The sequence below is a fragment of the Pleuronectes platessa genome, chromosome 19 (assembly GCF_947347685.1).
Source record: "Pleuronectes platessa chromosome 19, fPlePla1.1, whole genome shotgun sequence".
In the NCBI taxonomy this organism is placed as follows: domain Eukaryota; kingdom Metazoa; phylum Chordata; class Actinopteri; order Pleuronectiformes; family Pleuronectidae; genus Pleuronectes; species Pleuronectes platessa.
The window spans coordinates 15,371,788-15,388,553 of record NC_070644.1 but is presented as its reverse complement, the minus strand read 5'-3'; the positions used below and the strand labels follow the sequence as shown (position 1 = coordinate 15,388,553).

The 16,766-nt window shown below is 41.0% G+C and overlaps 1 protein-coding gene across 1 annotated transcript; it reads left to right on the top strand.

The window, feature by feature from the left end:
- The first annotated feature begins 240 nt into the window (after nt 1-240).
- LOC128424997 (calcium/calmodulin-dependent protein kinase kinase 2) lies at nt 241-16,292 on the top strand. Its single transcript, XM_053411471.1, has 17 exons — nt 241-519; nt 4,071-4,345; nt 4,605-4,946; nt 6,476-6,523; nt 7,442-7,495; nt 8,874-8,925; nt 9,061-9,194; nt 9,675-9,711; nt 9,895-9,916; nt 10,046-10,134; nt 11,037-11,236; nt 11,350-11,403; nt 11,496-11,569; nt 11,711-11,798; nt 11,970-12,101; nt 12,285-12,388; nt 13,694-16,292. Exons 2-17 carry the CDS (start codon nt 4,124-4,126, stop codon nt 13,764-13,766), a joined length of 1,725 nt encoding a protein of 574 aa, XP_053267446.1. The 5' UTR covers nt 241-519; nt 4,071-4,123; the 3' UTR covers nt 13,767-16,292.
- The last annotated feature ends 474 nt before the right edge of the window (nt 16,293-16,766 follow it).

Below are 16,766 nucleotides of genomic sequence, written 5' to 3'. Positions count from 1 at the left end.
TAAAATGTGTATATATAAGTACATAGTAATTATAATTCACCCATGATGGGATTCACATCTATTGTCTATGTTGTGTTAAATATGGAGTATCCCGCTGTTTTCTATTTCCTCTAAATCCCAAATAAGCCTTGAGGTAAAAACAAATAGAAGCAGCAGCAACTCCCTGATCCGGCACCAGGGGGAGCCAGTCTCCCGCAAAGAGCCTGTGGCAGTAATCGTGGAGAAGAAACGTTTTTATTCTGAGGTCGTGATCTGAATGAGCAGGAGAAGAAGAACAAGCAGCTGCCACTAACACTTCCTGTCTGGATCTATTTTTATTTCATATTTATTCTCTCGCTCCGTGTGAGGGACGCGTCCCGTGTTCTCAGCCCAGTTCCTGCATCCCTCCCTCGGCCAGCGCTCCGCTCCCCCGCACAGCAGCTAGCTTACCCGCGGTGCCACAGCCGCTGCTCGCCCCGCAGCGAAGAGGGAACAAGGTGCCTCTTATCCGGGACTTGAATTATTCATAAACACGCTAAGGTAAGAGTTTAATATCTCACTTCAGGTGTTGGGAGGTTAATTGTCTTTTTAAAAAGAAAAATCGTTTCTCAGCCTCCAGCATCTCTGACTCCTGCCCGACAACATCTGCATCTTGACAGATGAGGCACAGCCGCTAACGTTAGCCTAGCTGTAAGTTAGCCTGCACCTCTCTCCATGGTGGGTTTCTACTCCTCCTCCTGACAACTGTTCGCTTTAACGTGAGGGAAATGAAAACCCGCCATTACAGCCCCGTTAGAGCCAACCCTCCATAATGTGAGAGGGAACCATAGAGTGGCTTGTGTTTGTTTGTGTTGTCGAGTTGACGATGCGATTTAAACTCTTTTATTTGTCAACAAGGGGTCGTTTACTTGCCTTTACCTTCTGACTTCACCTGGTGTTTCCCCCTCTTTTTTTTTTAAATGTGTTGTCACCATCATGGAATTCACTAATGATCTTCAACAGGAGCTCAAAAACTGACTGGTTAATTATTAAAATGTCTGAACACATTATTGTGGCTCAGTTGATCTCACGTTGGACTTAAGCCTATTCTGTTTCTGTGCATTGTACATTTATCTAAATTGTTGTCTGTAGAGAGATTTGAGCCAGCTGATTGAGATGTCCCAGTTCATAAAAGAACTGAAAAGAAAAAGAAGAAATGTAAATCATATATCATTTAGTTTAGTTTATGAGGTAATGATTAGTTGATCTATTGGTTTACAAAACAAAAATCACTAAATGATAATTGTCAAAGAAAATAGTTAAATATTTTTGGGCTTAGAATGAAATCTGAAACGGTGACCTTGAGTTATGGGATATCAGGATTATGTATTTTTACTCATTTCAGATTAAATAAAGAAAATAAATTGCAGCTATAGTTCTGGACGATATGACCAAACATGTAATCATGATCACATCAGTTGATATCAATAACTATCATGATAGATGTCACATATTTCTATGTGTATAGCTTTGCTTTTTGCTCCTGGGTGAAGGTTGTAGTTTTAAACTCTTCTGTAAAAGCGTCCAATGAAAAACAGTTGAGATCAATAATGTGCTGTATCTCCTCACTGTGCTTACACAACTCAGGAAGTAAGCGGTAAAGTGAAATGTATTGAGCCGTTGTTACATTTCTACTGATGGAAGTTATGTTGTGATTGATTTTAATGCCGAGCCCCAGTTGCAGCCCTGATATCAGCTGTGACTGTGTCTGTCTCGGAGTTCATAACAAGAACAACAAGTCCAAACAGTGTTTCTTGAAAATGCTAAACCTTGCAGTGAAATATGTCAGATTCTCGGTAAAATCCAGCCGTGATTGTGCGACAACACAGCAGTCTAGTTAGTCAAGGAGGCTCATCCCTCCATTTACAGCAGCTTATCTCTTGCGCGGCTCCGCAGATCGCTGACAGGGTTGCCCTGTTGATCTTTTAATGAAGCCGGGGATCCTCCTCTGCTCCAGATGGCCCTGTGTCGTTCTTGTACGTCTGTAGGACCGTGTCTGTGTTGTTATTAATGCTCTACATGGCTTGGACCCCCGCAAGCTCTGATAAGCCCTCCCTCCTCCTCCTCCTGCCCAGATAGTGAAGGTCAGATCATGTGACTTTTGTTATCATAAGAGGCGCAGTATGGCATCTGGAGCCGGGCAGCATCTGTTGATGTATCGTCCGGCTCAAATCCAAATGCTTGTTCTTCATTGAGCTGCTGCGATCACAAGGGATCAGGGAAGTTCGGGGCTTTAGCAGTTTGGTTATCCCTGATCTACAGTGTCTTTGTCTAGGAACTTTAGAGACATCACACAACATATTGTTTCAGTGCACAAAGGCTTTTAGAACTTCAGTGCTAGGATCTATGAATTTAATATTTCAAATATTTCGCAGAAAGCTCAGGTTTGAGTTTATGATGAAATACCTAATACTTGTCATGTTGTTAACATGAGCTACCTGTAAGTCTTGTTCTCAGCTCATATGTTACAAGTGGTTGTAGTTGTTAGGCTACCGTCGGTTTGAAGTTTTAAAAACTCCTCCCAAATTATTGTCTCGACACCGAATCATCAGCAGAAACCATTTATACCAGCTTCTTTTAAACCTGCTGGACAGACAATGATTGTTGTCATTACACAGCCACAGACAAAACTGACCCATGTCCAAACCCTGTAGAAAGAGATTTGCACTGATAATATAATGTAATAACTTTACACCATTACCAATGTAGGAGCTTCCCTGAAACACCTCAATGTGTCAGGAAACAGGTCGTACCATCTGTCTTAGATCGAAGTAGGACAAGCTTGGTCTCTTCAGTGGGTTTATAAAAAGCCTGTTGTCGCCGGTGTGTTGCCAGTTTTAACTGAGGTCATGCACGTGTGTTGTTTCTGAACTCCACTGACGCCAAGTTCTCTTACACATATTGTGTTTCTTCAGTAGCAACATGCTAACTACCTTCTAGAGCATATTGTATGTTTTTAAGATTAAACAGGGCAACTCATAAATTTCAGATACGTTTGGACCTTGAGGAAGAGAATATTTCATCTCTGCCAGTGATGAGCACATAGGCTGTGATATGCTGTGCAGTACTTCTATAAAAGTATATGTGAAATGGACGAGCCAGTGGAGAAGACAAAGAAGTAGCTTTGTGCCCAGGAGACAGTTGTGCTCGACATGAGTCTCTGTGTGTAGTGATGATTCTTCCATCTCGGTTCTCTTACATCACCATATATATCGTAAGCAGTCGATGGAGGAAGCGAGGTCACCTGGAGTGGGTGTCTCTCTTCCCACGCACTGTCCTTGTCCTGAACTCTGCCGGAGTCTTATTTTTCTTAATGCTTCCATTTGTTTTTTTCCGGCATCTGTGAGATTTACTCAGCTCCCACACACTGCCTCCGCCACAGCCACAATCCTGTCAGGGCCATGACAAAAATCAAGGAAAATGTCTCTGTCTCTTTCTGTTTTTTTCTCGCCATCTTTTCCTCCATTCTCTCCATTCCTCTCGAAAATAATAGGCAGATAATAAGCTGAGTGAACTCGGAGATGGAAATGGCCCTCCTGGAATTACACAAAAAGGGTTTTGTTTAGATGCTGTTCAGATAATAATTACCCGTGTTGCATAAGTGACGTCAAACGCAGACCGACGCGTCAAATCTGTCCACTTAGAGCTGAACTTTGTGTTACTCGATGTGTTTGCATGCATTAATTAGCCCTTAACAGAGCGTGCGGAAAAAGCCCGACTCCCCAGATGCTTCAAATGGAACCGTTAGAGAATACAATATTTAGCCTTTTATTTAAGATGCATGTATTTGCTTTGATTGCACGTAAGATGTCCATCCATTTGGATTACACAGGTTTAACATATAGACAAATGTAAGAATAAATATAGACAGATTATATAAAGACATACTAATAAAGATAATGTTTTTAAAGGTTGTTTTTTAAGTAGACAAATAAATCAGGAAGCTCCATTATTAATGTTGCTGTGTCCCAGACCTTTGTACCTCCGGTTAATAAAGCAGGAAATGCCAGAATTTTTTTTCTTATTCCCCGATGTCTGCTCATGTGTCGTAGGAACCACTCTCCTGGGGGTTCCCATCTGATGGAGCAGTGCTTGTCTGCCCACCATGTTTCCTTGTCATGTAAGCCCCTGGCCCTCTGCTGAGCCCATGGCCTCCTGCGGCAGTCATGCACCCCAGGAGCAGCCCTCACAGCCCCTCCCCGACCTGCTGTGCAGCTGTCCCGCTCCACCTTTGAACACCACCCTTCAAACGCCATCCCCGGACCCCATGGAGTCCCTCATAGTGATCACGGAGTACGAACCCAGCAGGCCGACTGGGGAGGAGGAGGTAAGAGGAAACACGCCTTGTTACACCTCGTCTCCCAGAGATGTGTCTCATTGGACTTATGGCGTTGTGGTCATATTTTTGCAGACATAATTTCAGATAATCTTAAGTAGGTCGACCCTTTGCAGATATGATTTTAGACCATGTAGACTAAATACAGAGGCTTTGTTTATTTTGATTCTGAAGATTGTTAATTAAATAATGAAAAATACTAACTGACAATTGCATGAAAGTGCAACAAACTCAGTGCTTTACGTCTCAGGTAGAAGATATGGACAGTTCTGAGACGCCCGAGCCGGCTTCCTCTGTGGCGGCGCCCTTCCCAACCTCGTCCTGCGACCTGCTGTCCCACACAGTTTGCCGGTCGGCGTCCCTGCTCCCCCAGAGCCAAGAGCAAAGGGGAAGACTGAACATGTCAGACAGGAAACTATCTCTGCAGGAGCGCTCGCAAAGCATGGCATCGCCCTGCAGCTCCCCGGGACTCAACGGGCGCTACATTTACCCGTCGTTACCGTACTCACCCATCACATCACCCCACTCTTCTCCACGGTTTCTCCGCCGACCCACTGTGGAGTCCCACAGTGTCTCTATCACAGACCTCCAGGTATGATCGAGACTTGAGGCTTACAGGGTTCCTGTGGTATGCATTTAACGTTTAAGTTGATTTTACCGTTTGAAATCAACAAAATCAACATTTCTCATCCAATATCAGCAGTTTACTTGGATATCCTCAAAAATAACTAAAATATAGTTGCATCCAGTATTACTGTAGTTGTAATTCTATAATTTATTGTCCCGGGAAACCAACTGACCTGTGTATCCCCTCAGGTCTTTACTCTGCTTAATGCATTACACATGAATGAACAAACTAACTCATGTTCACACAGAGCCAGGCTCTTCCAGAGGCGCTCCCCCTGAACATCTGTTAGTTTATCAAAATATCAGTATCGCTCTTGTCTGAAAGTAAACAGGACTGCGTGTGCATTTGTCTTGAAAGCAGCAGCACAGTGGTTAAAGACTGAACTGATATGAAGGTAAGGTTTTACAGTCTCACTAGATGTAGGAATGACTGTAGCTGTGATCCCTGTTGTATGTACTGTAGGTGCAGAATCTTATAGACATCTGCTACAGTAGCTGGAATTCACCTAATCACTTGATGTAGGAGTGAAAATGCACATGAAGGTTAATTAGGTGAAATGACTGTAATGCTCTGTAATGAATGTGTCATGTCAAGTCTGTTGATAATTTTAATTCTCTATACTCACTTCATCTTACCATCCTCCTCGAAACATAAAAATATTTTAATCCTCTGGAAACCAACAGTCAAATAAATGACATTTAGACGTGTGCCTTAAATGAGGAATTGGTTTAGTCACCGCATTTCTATTTTGTATGAATCATTCTCTGCAGGCTTGGTTCTGTTTGTTCTCAGCACTTAGTGTTTCGAAATCAACACCACTCTTCACCATTGAATGAAGGTAGAATACACTGGTGCTTGACCGAACAGTTTCCTCTGATCACTACAAAATATATTGCAAATCTATTAGGGCCATGCAACACATCCGGTCTCTGGAATCCCAGGCGCACTGCTGGATTAGATTAGTCTTTACTGTCACTGTTGATGAGATGCTCTCTGATTCAATCTGGATTTATTAAAGAGGAATTCTGCCCTATGGCCCTATGATTACAAATGTGTGTATGTAAATGAATTGTACTTTCAATGTCGCAGCTGCCCCATTATATTCCACCGATGCTGCTTGTGGAGGTGATCTACTGAACCGATACCGCAAGTTTTTGTAAATATCATTGATTTACACACGCACATTAATTAACATTGGGCCCAGGTAAAATAAATACAGGAATGTTTTTTTTAAGGCGGAGTTTCTGCTTCAAATGAATCTTAAATAATCAGGAACAGAAAGGGGACAGAACATGAAATTTGTCTTGAGTCAGAATCCTTGGGGCCGTGATAAGCAAACAGCTGTTGGTTGAAGGGAAGTTAAATGAACCAGAAGTGGGACACTCATGATTTAAATGCATCTAGGTGCTAAAATATGATTAAATTTTTAAAAGGAAACCATTTTCTCCTCCTCTCTTTTCTCTTTCCTCTCTCTCTCTCTATCTCTCTTCAAGGACTGTGTTCAACTTAACCAGTATAAGCTGAAGGATGAGATCGGAAAGGTACCATCACAGACAACACCCTTTCACTGACTCTTCCATTTCCCTCTCCCTGCCACCCACTGCATGTCTGTCAAGTAGCGCACATCATCGAGGACTCACAGTCACAGTCCCTGATATCCTCTCTCGCGCTTGTCCTCATTTCCCAAACTCTTTGCAAACTTCCAGGCCATGGGAGAGTTGGAAGATGGATGAGAGGCTGGTATAAATAGCGCTCTCTAAGGATTGTGCAAGGCCTAGTGGATACAAGTGTGTGTGAGCAAGTGGGAGTGTGTAGTTGTAGTTATAGATTGTGGGTTTAATAAGGCATGTGTGTATTTCCCCGTGTATGTAGGTAGGCAGGCATGTAAACGTGTTTGTTTTCTAGTTCAACTGAGACCATTAGAGCCTTTCCAGGCTCAATGGAGAGGTTTCTGTTATCAGATCATCTTTGGGACTGAAGGATCAGCTCTGTGCTGTTTCTCCAATCTGCTCTCCCAGCAGGAAATGATCCTGCCAACCCCCCCTCCTCCTCCTCTCTGTGTTTGTTTTGTGCATGAATTTTTGCACACAGGCTACTAATTGGACCTAGTTTTTATCCAGAGTATCGTGTGTGTGTGTGTGGGCAGGGGAGCTTGATAACACAAACCTGATCCAGTTTCCTTAATAAGCCTGAAATCAAAAATGAAAGAGAGAGGGAGAGATGATTTGAATTTGTGTGTTCGCACTTTGAAGCATCTGGTACTCTTTCAGTGTACACTGTCGGCCCACTCACTTCCATTCTCTCTCGATGTTTTTTTAAATATTTTTTCCCGTGTGTATTTAGAATGTTTGCTTTGCACATAGTGTGATATTTATTTTGGTTAAACATAAATAATTGACAGCTGCTCAATGTCTCGTCATTGGGTTCTACTCTCTGTTAATTGCTCTCTCTCGGACCAGGGCTCCTATGGTGTTGTGAAGCTGGCGTACAATGAGGACGACAACACATACTATGTGAGTTCTTCATGCACATATACACACAGATGTGATTTCTCTCACTTCTCTCTCCTTCCCTATCACCACTCACACACACACACACGCAGTCAAAGAGAGAGGCATTGTGTCTCTCACCCCCCCCCCCCCCCCCCCCCTTCACGATCACTGGTGTGATTTCAAGAGAAACCTCCACATTTGAAAATGTCTCCCGTTAATTGTGCCTCTCTCTGCTGAGCTGTAAAAACAAATCAGCTCAAGCTTTTCTGCTTGCTGCTCATGATTGTTGCTGCAGTTCTCATAAAGCCGCGTGTTATTGACAGATAATGACATGGGGATTATTTTAATATTCCTCCCAAGTGACAAAGCCCCACATGTCGCAATCAGCGATAATATTATTGCTGTAATAACTGCGGGTATTGAGGCTATCAAGAAAATTACATTTAAATTGGAAATTTTTAGGTATTCAGAAAATCTGCCCCAAAGAGGGAAAATATCCTTCAAGCAATCCTGCTGTATCGCATTGTCTCAGTTCACGACGGCTTCAATGGTTGTCACCAAATATGGTTAGAAAGACCTTTGATTCGTACCAGACAGACATCTGCATGGCATGAGTGAGGGTGTTCCAGGTAGTTGCAGAATACCATCTGCTTTCACATGGTATTAAAATCAATTTGAGATGTTTTGCAGGCATTCGTTGGAAGCAACCACATCTGAGCTAGACAAGTGAGAAGAGCTTCAGTTTGGGATCTTGCATCTAAAAAAGAGCAAATTTTATATTAGTTTATCTCAAGATTATTGGTTTTTAAAAGGTTATTTATGTAATTATTAGTTAGTAATAATAATTACTAAGATAACAGGAAATACTCGCTTTTGCAACCCTTTCAAAGTGTACATGTTCATTCAGAAAATATGCCCAAATTTGACTTACTATTTGAAATCCTAATTTCAAAATCAAACAAGTGATGTGGGTGTGATTTCCAGATGTAGACATTTTTATATATAGTCAAACTCTCAGAGTTAATAATTTCTCAAGATATTTCACAAACATTATTATGTTGATATTTTCTGGAGCAATTTTCTTGCAAGCCAGAAACGAGTACATGCTTTTATAGCTTTACAATCTTTTTTCCCAGATGACCCTGGTCAGTGCACATAGCCACATGAACACAAACGATGTTCAAGGTGAAAAGATAAATCTTAATGCCCGGGGATGTTTATCTGTGGGTGTGAGTGGGTGCACTGTCGGATATGCATCACCTGGCTTTGCTGTAGCTTACTCTTTTGTATTCCTCTTTCTTTGTCTTTTCTCTGGATCTCTTCCCCGATGTCTCTCTCACCTCCTCTCTCTTATCCTGTCCTCTCTCCAATTCGATCTCTCCCCCTCTCGCTCCTGTAGGCGATGAAGGTGTTGTCCAAGAGGAGGCTGATGAGGCAGGCAGGTTTCCCACGTAAGTCTAGAGCCAGCAGCAGATGGTTAACACAGCAGAGAGCACAGCCACTTATAATGCTACAGTGGTACACAAAAACTGTCCTATCAAAAGTCTCCAGCCTTCCTCACCTACTTTGTTTCTGTCCTCCAACAGGAAGACCTCCCCCTCGTGGAGCCAAAGCAGCCCCTGAGGGCCCCCCCCATCTCAAAGGACCCCTGGAGCGGGTCTATCAAGAGATTGCCATCCTGAAAAAGCTGGACCATTCCAATGTAGTAAAACTAGTGGAGGTGAGGTCTGTTAAAATGTGTTTATAGAGAGGGGAGAAGAGCAGGTGTAACAGTAGATTCAGAAAATAAACAATTCAAGAAATGATTTTTAAGAAGCAAAAACTCAAACTAATACAAACTGGCAAAATACAAACAGGCTTGTCATTGCTTCTCTTCTCCCAAGGAGCAACAAAGGTATACTGCCATTTTTATAATGGAACAATCTGAAGATTGGCCTCAGTGGAGTGTCATGGAAAGAAAGAAAGATAAAAGTCAACACAACTAAATCTATTGAGAAATATTTCAATTTGCAATGGAGAAGTAAACTAACAGATTCTAACATATGACTGACTTAAAAACCTGCGGCCTTTGATAACACTAAATCCAACTAAACTGCATTATACCAACAAATTAATTTTTACCAGACACAAAAGATGATTGTGTATTTGCGTGTGTGCATGAATTTACTCAAATTTTTCCTCCTCTTTGCTTTGGTGCCAGGTTTTGGACGACCCCAGCGAGGACCATCTGTACATGGGTACGTTGGGGCCAGTCCTCCAGCCTTTGGAACATTAAACACACACTCACACACACACACACGCACAGTCAAGCGTAAAGCAAATACAATACAAGGTCATTTGAAAGGATGTTGTTTTTAGTTTTCTGTGTCTTGGTAACTGAAAAGCTTTCATCCCTAACCTCATGTGTGTTTCTGTCGCAGTGTTTGAGCTGGTGAAGAAAGGGTAAGCTAAGCCTCTTTTATATGGTGATGATTGTGGCACTGGAATGAGCTCAATCCCATTAGTTATGATTGCTAATTGTGTGAGTGTGTCTGTGTGTGTTTGTGTGCTGTCATGTGTTCACGTATTCAGGGCTGTGATGGAGGTACCGACAGATAAACCTTTCAGCGAGGACCAGGCACGCTTCTACTTCCAGGATCTGCTCAGGGGAATTGAGTATTGTGAGTCGTCCAAATCAAACCTCCTGTTATTCTTCCCTAGCAGCCTGTGACAACGTTGTATAAAGCCAAGAATCAGGCGATTGATGTTGTGTATCTGTCTTTCTTTCTTAGATTATTTTACTACACACACTCTCCAAAATCGGGTGAATTAATAAACAAATATAATATTTAAAACACAAAACACTATGATTCAATGGTGAGTTGGTATTGAGTCAGCTGCAACATGATCGATTCAGCTCAGATGCAGATTTCTTTTGATTTGCAGCTTGAAATAAATGGGGGTGTCCGTGAACTACTTCAGCTCAGCCTCGGAGAATAAATACCAGATTGACATTTATTCTTTTAGTAGAGATACAGATATGCATCGCCTTTAATTCACTTTCTACATTTCAGAATAAAAGAAATCCTGATGCAAAGCCCTAAATCATCTTAATGTACAGTAATATCCCTAAAACAACTGTTATCAAGTCTCTAGTAATTTTCTCGAATATTCTGTATTTTCATACAGCAAAGACACAGAGTTGTAGATGAAAAAATGTAACATATAATTGTGGTGTCAAGATCAAGGCAGTTTAGTAAAAGCGTAAATTCCAAACAGATTAGTATGTACGAGATGATTTAAGGTGACTTTACATATATTAAGAAATCATTACCGGTGTTCATCTTTGTTTATTTTTATCAGCAACTGCTGTAATGTTTATCCAACTTCCTGCTAATGCAAGATTAATTTGCATGTGTCCAAGCCGTCAAGCTCAAATTAAAAATACTCAGAGGGTATCTTAAAAGTATCATCTTAAGATCCCCCTTACATCACAGTCCTGTCCACGGTCCTGACAGAGAATGTTTATCATCCTGCCTTAATCAGATTTTTACGAATGGTACCTTGTTTTCTGTTTCATCAGTACATTACCAGAGGATCATCCACAGGGACGTCAAACCCTCCAACCTGTTGGTGGGAGAAGACGGACACATCAAGATAGCAGACTTCGGAGTCAGTAACCAGTTTGAGGGAACCGATGCTCTTCTGACCAGCACAGTGGGAACTCCTGCTTTCCTGGCCCCCGAAGCTCTGTCAGAAACCAGGAAGAACTTCTCTGGAAAGGTACTGAGCTCACTTGCGCCCTCTGTTGATGACTTTCAGAAATGTTTGGGGTGTATAATGATGCACTGATATTATAATAAATATCTTACAACATGTATTTTTTTCCCATTAAGGCTTTGGATGTTTGGGCCATGGGAGTGACACTTTATTGTTTTGTCTTTGGAGTGGTGAGTCTGTGATACTGGTTGCTATTGCTGAGTTACTCCTCAATGAAAATCTGCTGATCCCCCATTAAAATATACCGCTCTGTCATTCACAGTGTCCTTTTATGGATGAGCGCATCCTCAGTCTTCATCAGAAAATCAAGACACAGCCTGTGGTGTTACCTGAACAGTCAGTTCTGCTCTTCCTCCTCAATTTGTGATGTGTTTATTGTATTAAATGGCTGCTTGTTAAAGCTATAAATTAAATATACAATATGCATTTTACATACAATTTTATATGATTAACATTTGATTTTCACTGTTTCAACAGAGCTGACATATCAGATGATCTCAAAGATTTGTTGCTTAAAATGTTGGATAAGAATCCAGAGACCAGGATATCAGTCACACAGATAAAGGTGAACTCTCTTTTTCGGCTCAGCTGGTTGTGTCCGATATTTGGGATTTGACCAAGTTTGAGATTCACACATAGAATGAAGGAAGTCACCTGATCCCAAAATAATTTAAATACTGCTGTGTCTGATGGATTTATAAACTTACATGGTATCTTTTCTTGTGCTTGTGTCCAGGTGCACCCGTGGGTAACAAGGCACGGTGCGGAGCCGCTTCCTCCAGAGGATGACAACTGCTGTCTGCTGATCGAGGTCACCGAGGAGGAGGTGGAGAATTCTGTGAAACACATCCCCAGCCTGGCTACAGTGGTGAGTTCAAGAACTTGTTTTTGTCTCTGTTTTTTTAGGTGCTGTTTGCTTAGAAAGCAATAATAAGCATATTCCCCTAAGTAATAAAATATACATATGCATGTGAGCCCAACCCCTTTGTTCTTAAACCAGACAGAAAGAAAGGAAGCATGCTGTATTAATGTGTGTGTTGCTCTCCATCAGATCATGGTGAGAACTATGCTGAGGAAGCGTTCTTTTGGGAACCCGTTCGACTTGGGCCGCAAAGAGGAGCGCGGCAGCTTGGGTGCTCCCGGGCAGACGCTAATGTAAGGATTGTTCTCAGCTTTAAATAAAAACTTTGATTTCTAACAAAGGATTTGAAGTATTATTAGAAGTCAGAGTTCTATGAGCAGTAAGCTGTCAACTACATAAAGTCACTAAGAGCTGTTGCCAGCTGTTTGTCAGGTAAACAGTTATGATTTCTCTCCTCCCTCTCCTGCCCTGCAGGAAAGGCAGAGCAGGCAAATTGAGATACTGCGACATACACTGTAAACAAAGAAGGTAAATACCTGGAGGAAAACATAGTGTTATTGGAGTAAAGTGGTAGCAACTGTACTTTAACACCCCTGGCATGATAGAAAAAGCTGCTTTTCCCAACGTGGCTTTGGTGGGAAAATTCTCTCCTGTTTTGAAGCCTGTAAACATCCCCTAGCATCTGCCAGAATATTTACTTTATACCTCTGTATTTAGTATTTCTTATATTCTTCTATTTCTTAATTTAATTTAGGATGGTCAAAGCGAAATTTCACTCAAATTATATGAATTATATGAACGGTGTTGTTGTGTTGACTTCTGTTACATTATTAAGTATTAATGTGTACTGCAGACTATTATCTTAAAATATTAATATTTGCAGGGTAATTTTTCTCCTTACTAAATTCATAAAGAGCCCAGAGCATCTATTTATCATGATAAGTTGATATTCATTCCTTGCATGAAGAGTCCTCACTTTTCCAAAAGCACATATCTGGGACTTAGTGTCCTCAGATTTGTCCTTGGAAAGAACCATATCCCAGCTTTATTTTGCTGATTTCCCCCCCCGTGTTTGAACGATTCTAGTTAACAGCTTGCCAGGTTTCCTTTGTGCCTGCTGCCCTGCATTACGTCACAATGAAATGGTTGGTTTCATAATGCCTTTATGAAGATGGACGACATGTCTTTACTCTCTCTCCATATCCAGAAAGGAAGGTAAAATACCCCAGATATGAAGAGATAGATAGATATACTGCAAGCTCCTGTTAGTACACATGTTCCAACAATCACAAGTCAGTCTCAGCTGTCAATCATGACCTTTCACCACATCAACAAATAATCAAACATAACTAAAAACCAAACTGACAAGAAAAATTTACAATGGAACAAACATCAGTGACTTTTTAGTTTGATCCATTTCCCATCTGCTAATATGGACGAGGCAGAGCTTATGACCTATACTGCAGATAGCCACCAGAGGGCAATCTAGACACGTAAGCTTCACGTTCTAGGAGCCGACATGTTGTCCATCTTTATATAGAGTCTGTAATTGGAGTCAGTTGCTGTAATTAAAGCGGTGTCTCTGATGTGACCTTCAGGAAGCAGGAGAGTGGGGATGGCATGAGGACTATGGACCTGCCCTACGTGGGAGAAGACGAGGCTCTCTCCTGATGACCAGGGTCCACAGTCCACATTGCCCCGCTGCATCTCACCCCTTTACTCACGATTTTATACTGGCGGGCTACGCCCACATGCGTTTCCTGGTGGAGGTGGAGCGGACGCAGAGAACAGAGAGAACCTGACGGATCTGAGGCACTTTGACGACCATTTGCTTGTTCTCCATTTTCCGAGGCTTTAAAGGGAGACTTGTCAAAACTCACAGAGAGGATCCTACTGAACATTGCACTTGTCTGCAGCTCTCATCGCCCAAACCAGTCTCCTCTCTTCTCACCCTGCATGCATGTATAGTCTGTGCATGCTTCGTCTCAGGCTTCAACTGTACAGCTTTTTGTTTTACTTGTAGTTTAGCCACTCGTGTTTCTCCTTGTCCTCACTTGACGATACTTTCAGGTAACCGGTGGCCGTGGATGAAAGTTAATGGGGAGGGATGGTTGTATTCGACCTGCTCTCCATTGGAGCAGGTTTTTATTGACGATGATTGTCTGGTTCGCTGTGCTTCAGAGTGGCAGGGCCTAGTTTTGTCAAATATTTCAGAGAACGACTCATCTGGAGAGTTTTCCCCCAAAAAATGGAAAAAAGGGCAGCGATAAAATGTTTACGTCATTGAATGCATTTGTTTACTTTCCCAATGCAACAAGGTATAAGCTATTTCTGAGCACTGGCAAGCACAGGACACACTTTGTTTGATGCAATTCTTTCTTATTTCAGTCCTACCACTGGCCCTAATTGAGTCCCTCATTTACTACAATAAGTAGAAAGCTTTAAAAACTGTTGATATGTTCCTTTGCAAATTCATCATTGCTTTTCAATGGCTTAGATTTAAAGCTTTTGCTACAGTGATACTTTTCTCTAGTGAGCAGTCGAATATTTGTTGGTTTATGCTTGCTATTTTTAAGCTTGGCAAAAAAAGAATGTGTTGGAGCAACATTGTTCTGTAGGCTTTTAAGTTTAACGCAAAATTATTTCTCAGCTATTAATTGGACACTGTAAAGAGAAAATCGTGACTCTCCAACATCACGTTCAAACTGGGAAGGTTCTCACTTGTTTTGTTTTGTATCGTAAGAATCAGTGTTTTTTTTTATTTAAACGCACATTTTCAGAACACCAAAAAAACTTGTATTATATATAATGTTGTAAAGCGCAGTAACTTAAACAGACAAACCTTTAAACTATTTGTTTGTGTTAAATTACCAGAGCTGCTGCAGCATTTAAGTTTTGAGATGGGAGAGCATAGTGCAGCTGCAGATGTGTCTTGTAAAAATCTATGCATATCTATTGAACTGTTATAAAGAAACTCTTATGTAATCGTTGATTGAAGGACTGGGCCAGTCTGCAAATATTTATATATAAACTAACTATAAAATATTTATATTTATTCTCATGTTTTTTCATTTTTGATGATCCCAAAGCAGTAAAATCAGCACATTTCCACTTTTGCTCCTCGTGTTTCCTCTTTGTTTGTCTTCATTTTCTCTGGCATTAGTGTAAAAGTAGAGATAGTCACTGGATGTTAACATAGAAAAACGACAGAATATTGTTTGTAACATTTCAATGCTTCCGCACATGAATAACTTCGGCACTTAAGTGTTGAATGTATATGAAAAGGGACTTTGGATTAATTAATTTTGTACCTTACTACTTGCATGTCACTCTGAACTGTACCAAGTGTGTGTCTGTTGTGTGACTATTACTATGCATATGGTGTGTCTCTCTCTGTGTGGTGCAGTGGTGTCGCTCTGTCAGGTTGTCACATGCAAACTCACTGGCTGGATCGGGAGGGCTGCACGAGTTTGAATCATTCTCTTCACTTTTCTTTACTGGATATTTTATTCATGCTGCAAATAGAGATAGAAGATTTAAATTGCCAAACTGGACTTTTTAAAACACACACACCCTTTCGGTTTATTATATTTTCATGATAAACAACGATAGCTAACAATATGTTAAAGACTATCATTAAGTCAATTATTGCAGAATAGCCAAAAATGTATTTCAGACTTTGCAATGCCACCTCATTTAAATACGCCTTCTACTCATAATCCAACATTCTGAATTTACTGTATATTGCTGCAGATTCAGATTAAGCTTTTAATTTGAGTGAAATAAGGCAAGTTTACCTCTGGTGGGAATATTTCTCGTCCATGACCAACAGGAAGTGAGTGAAGGACAGTTGACGTCTAAATGCAGGGTGACGGTGCAAGCCACAAAAAAATACGGTGTGATAGATATTTTATACATACTATTTAAATATTTAAACTTGTAGTTAACACAGTTTTTGAAAAAGGCTACAGTATGTGATTAACATTTATTGTTCACATGGTTTTGAATTCTGTGGTGTAATTCATTTTGCTAAAGAGCTGTGGGGGGAGTCTTCCCCCTGAATGCATGCCAACATACTATCACACTGTATTGTCATAGCATGTGAGGTCCTCGGCAACAAGACTGGACATTTAAATAAATTATTCCATACATACTGTATCTCCATCGTCGTTTGAATAAAATATTATGCCTTTGAAATGTTTGGGTCTGGATGTGATATTATTGGACTTTGTTTATGAGCTTCCACAGACACACCACCAGGGGGTGCTGTGTCCCACAACATATCAGAAGCTGTGGGATTCTCTGAATATCACATTTTGTTCCTTTTCTTTGACATGATGACGCATTTTCTACGTCTGCCATTGTTTTCCTGCAACATGACTGGAGCAGGGTTCTTTAATACGACTGTATTGTGCTCTGTGCAGTGTTTTGAGAAAAAGTTGCTTGATTATAATTGTATGTTTATGCAAGAGGAAATCTTTTGTTTGTTAATATAGAGGATAAAACCTCAGTGATTTGAACTGCAGTTTCTCTTATGACCACTGGATGCTGCAGAAGTAATGATGCATTTTATTTACATTACATCTCATCTAAAAAAGACAGGTCCTGTTAAAATGTAAAAAATATATTTGGTTAATTGGCCAGTACACACCAGTAATGAAAATATCTGGT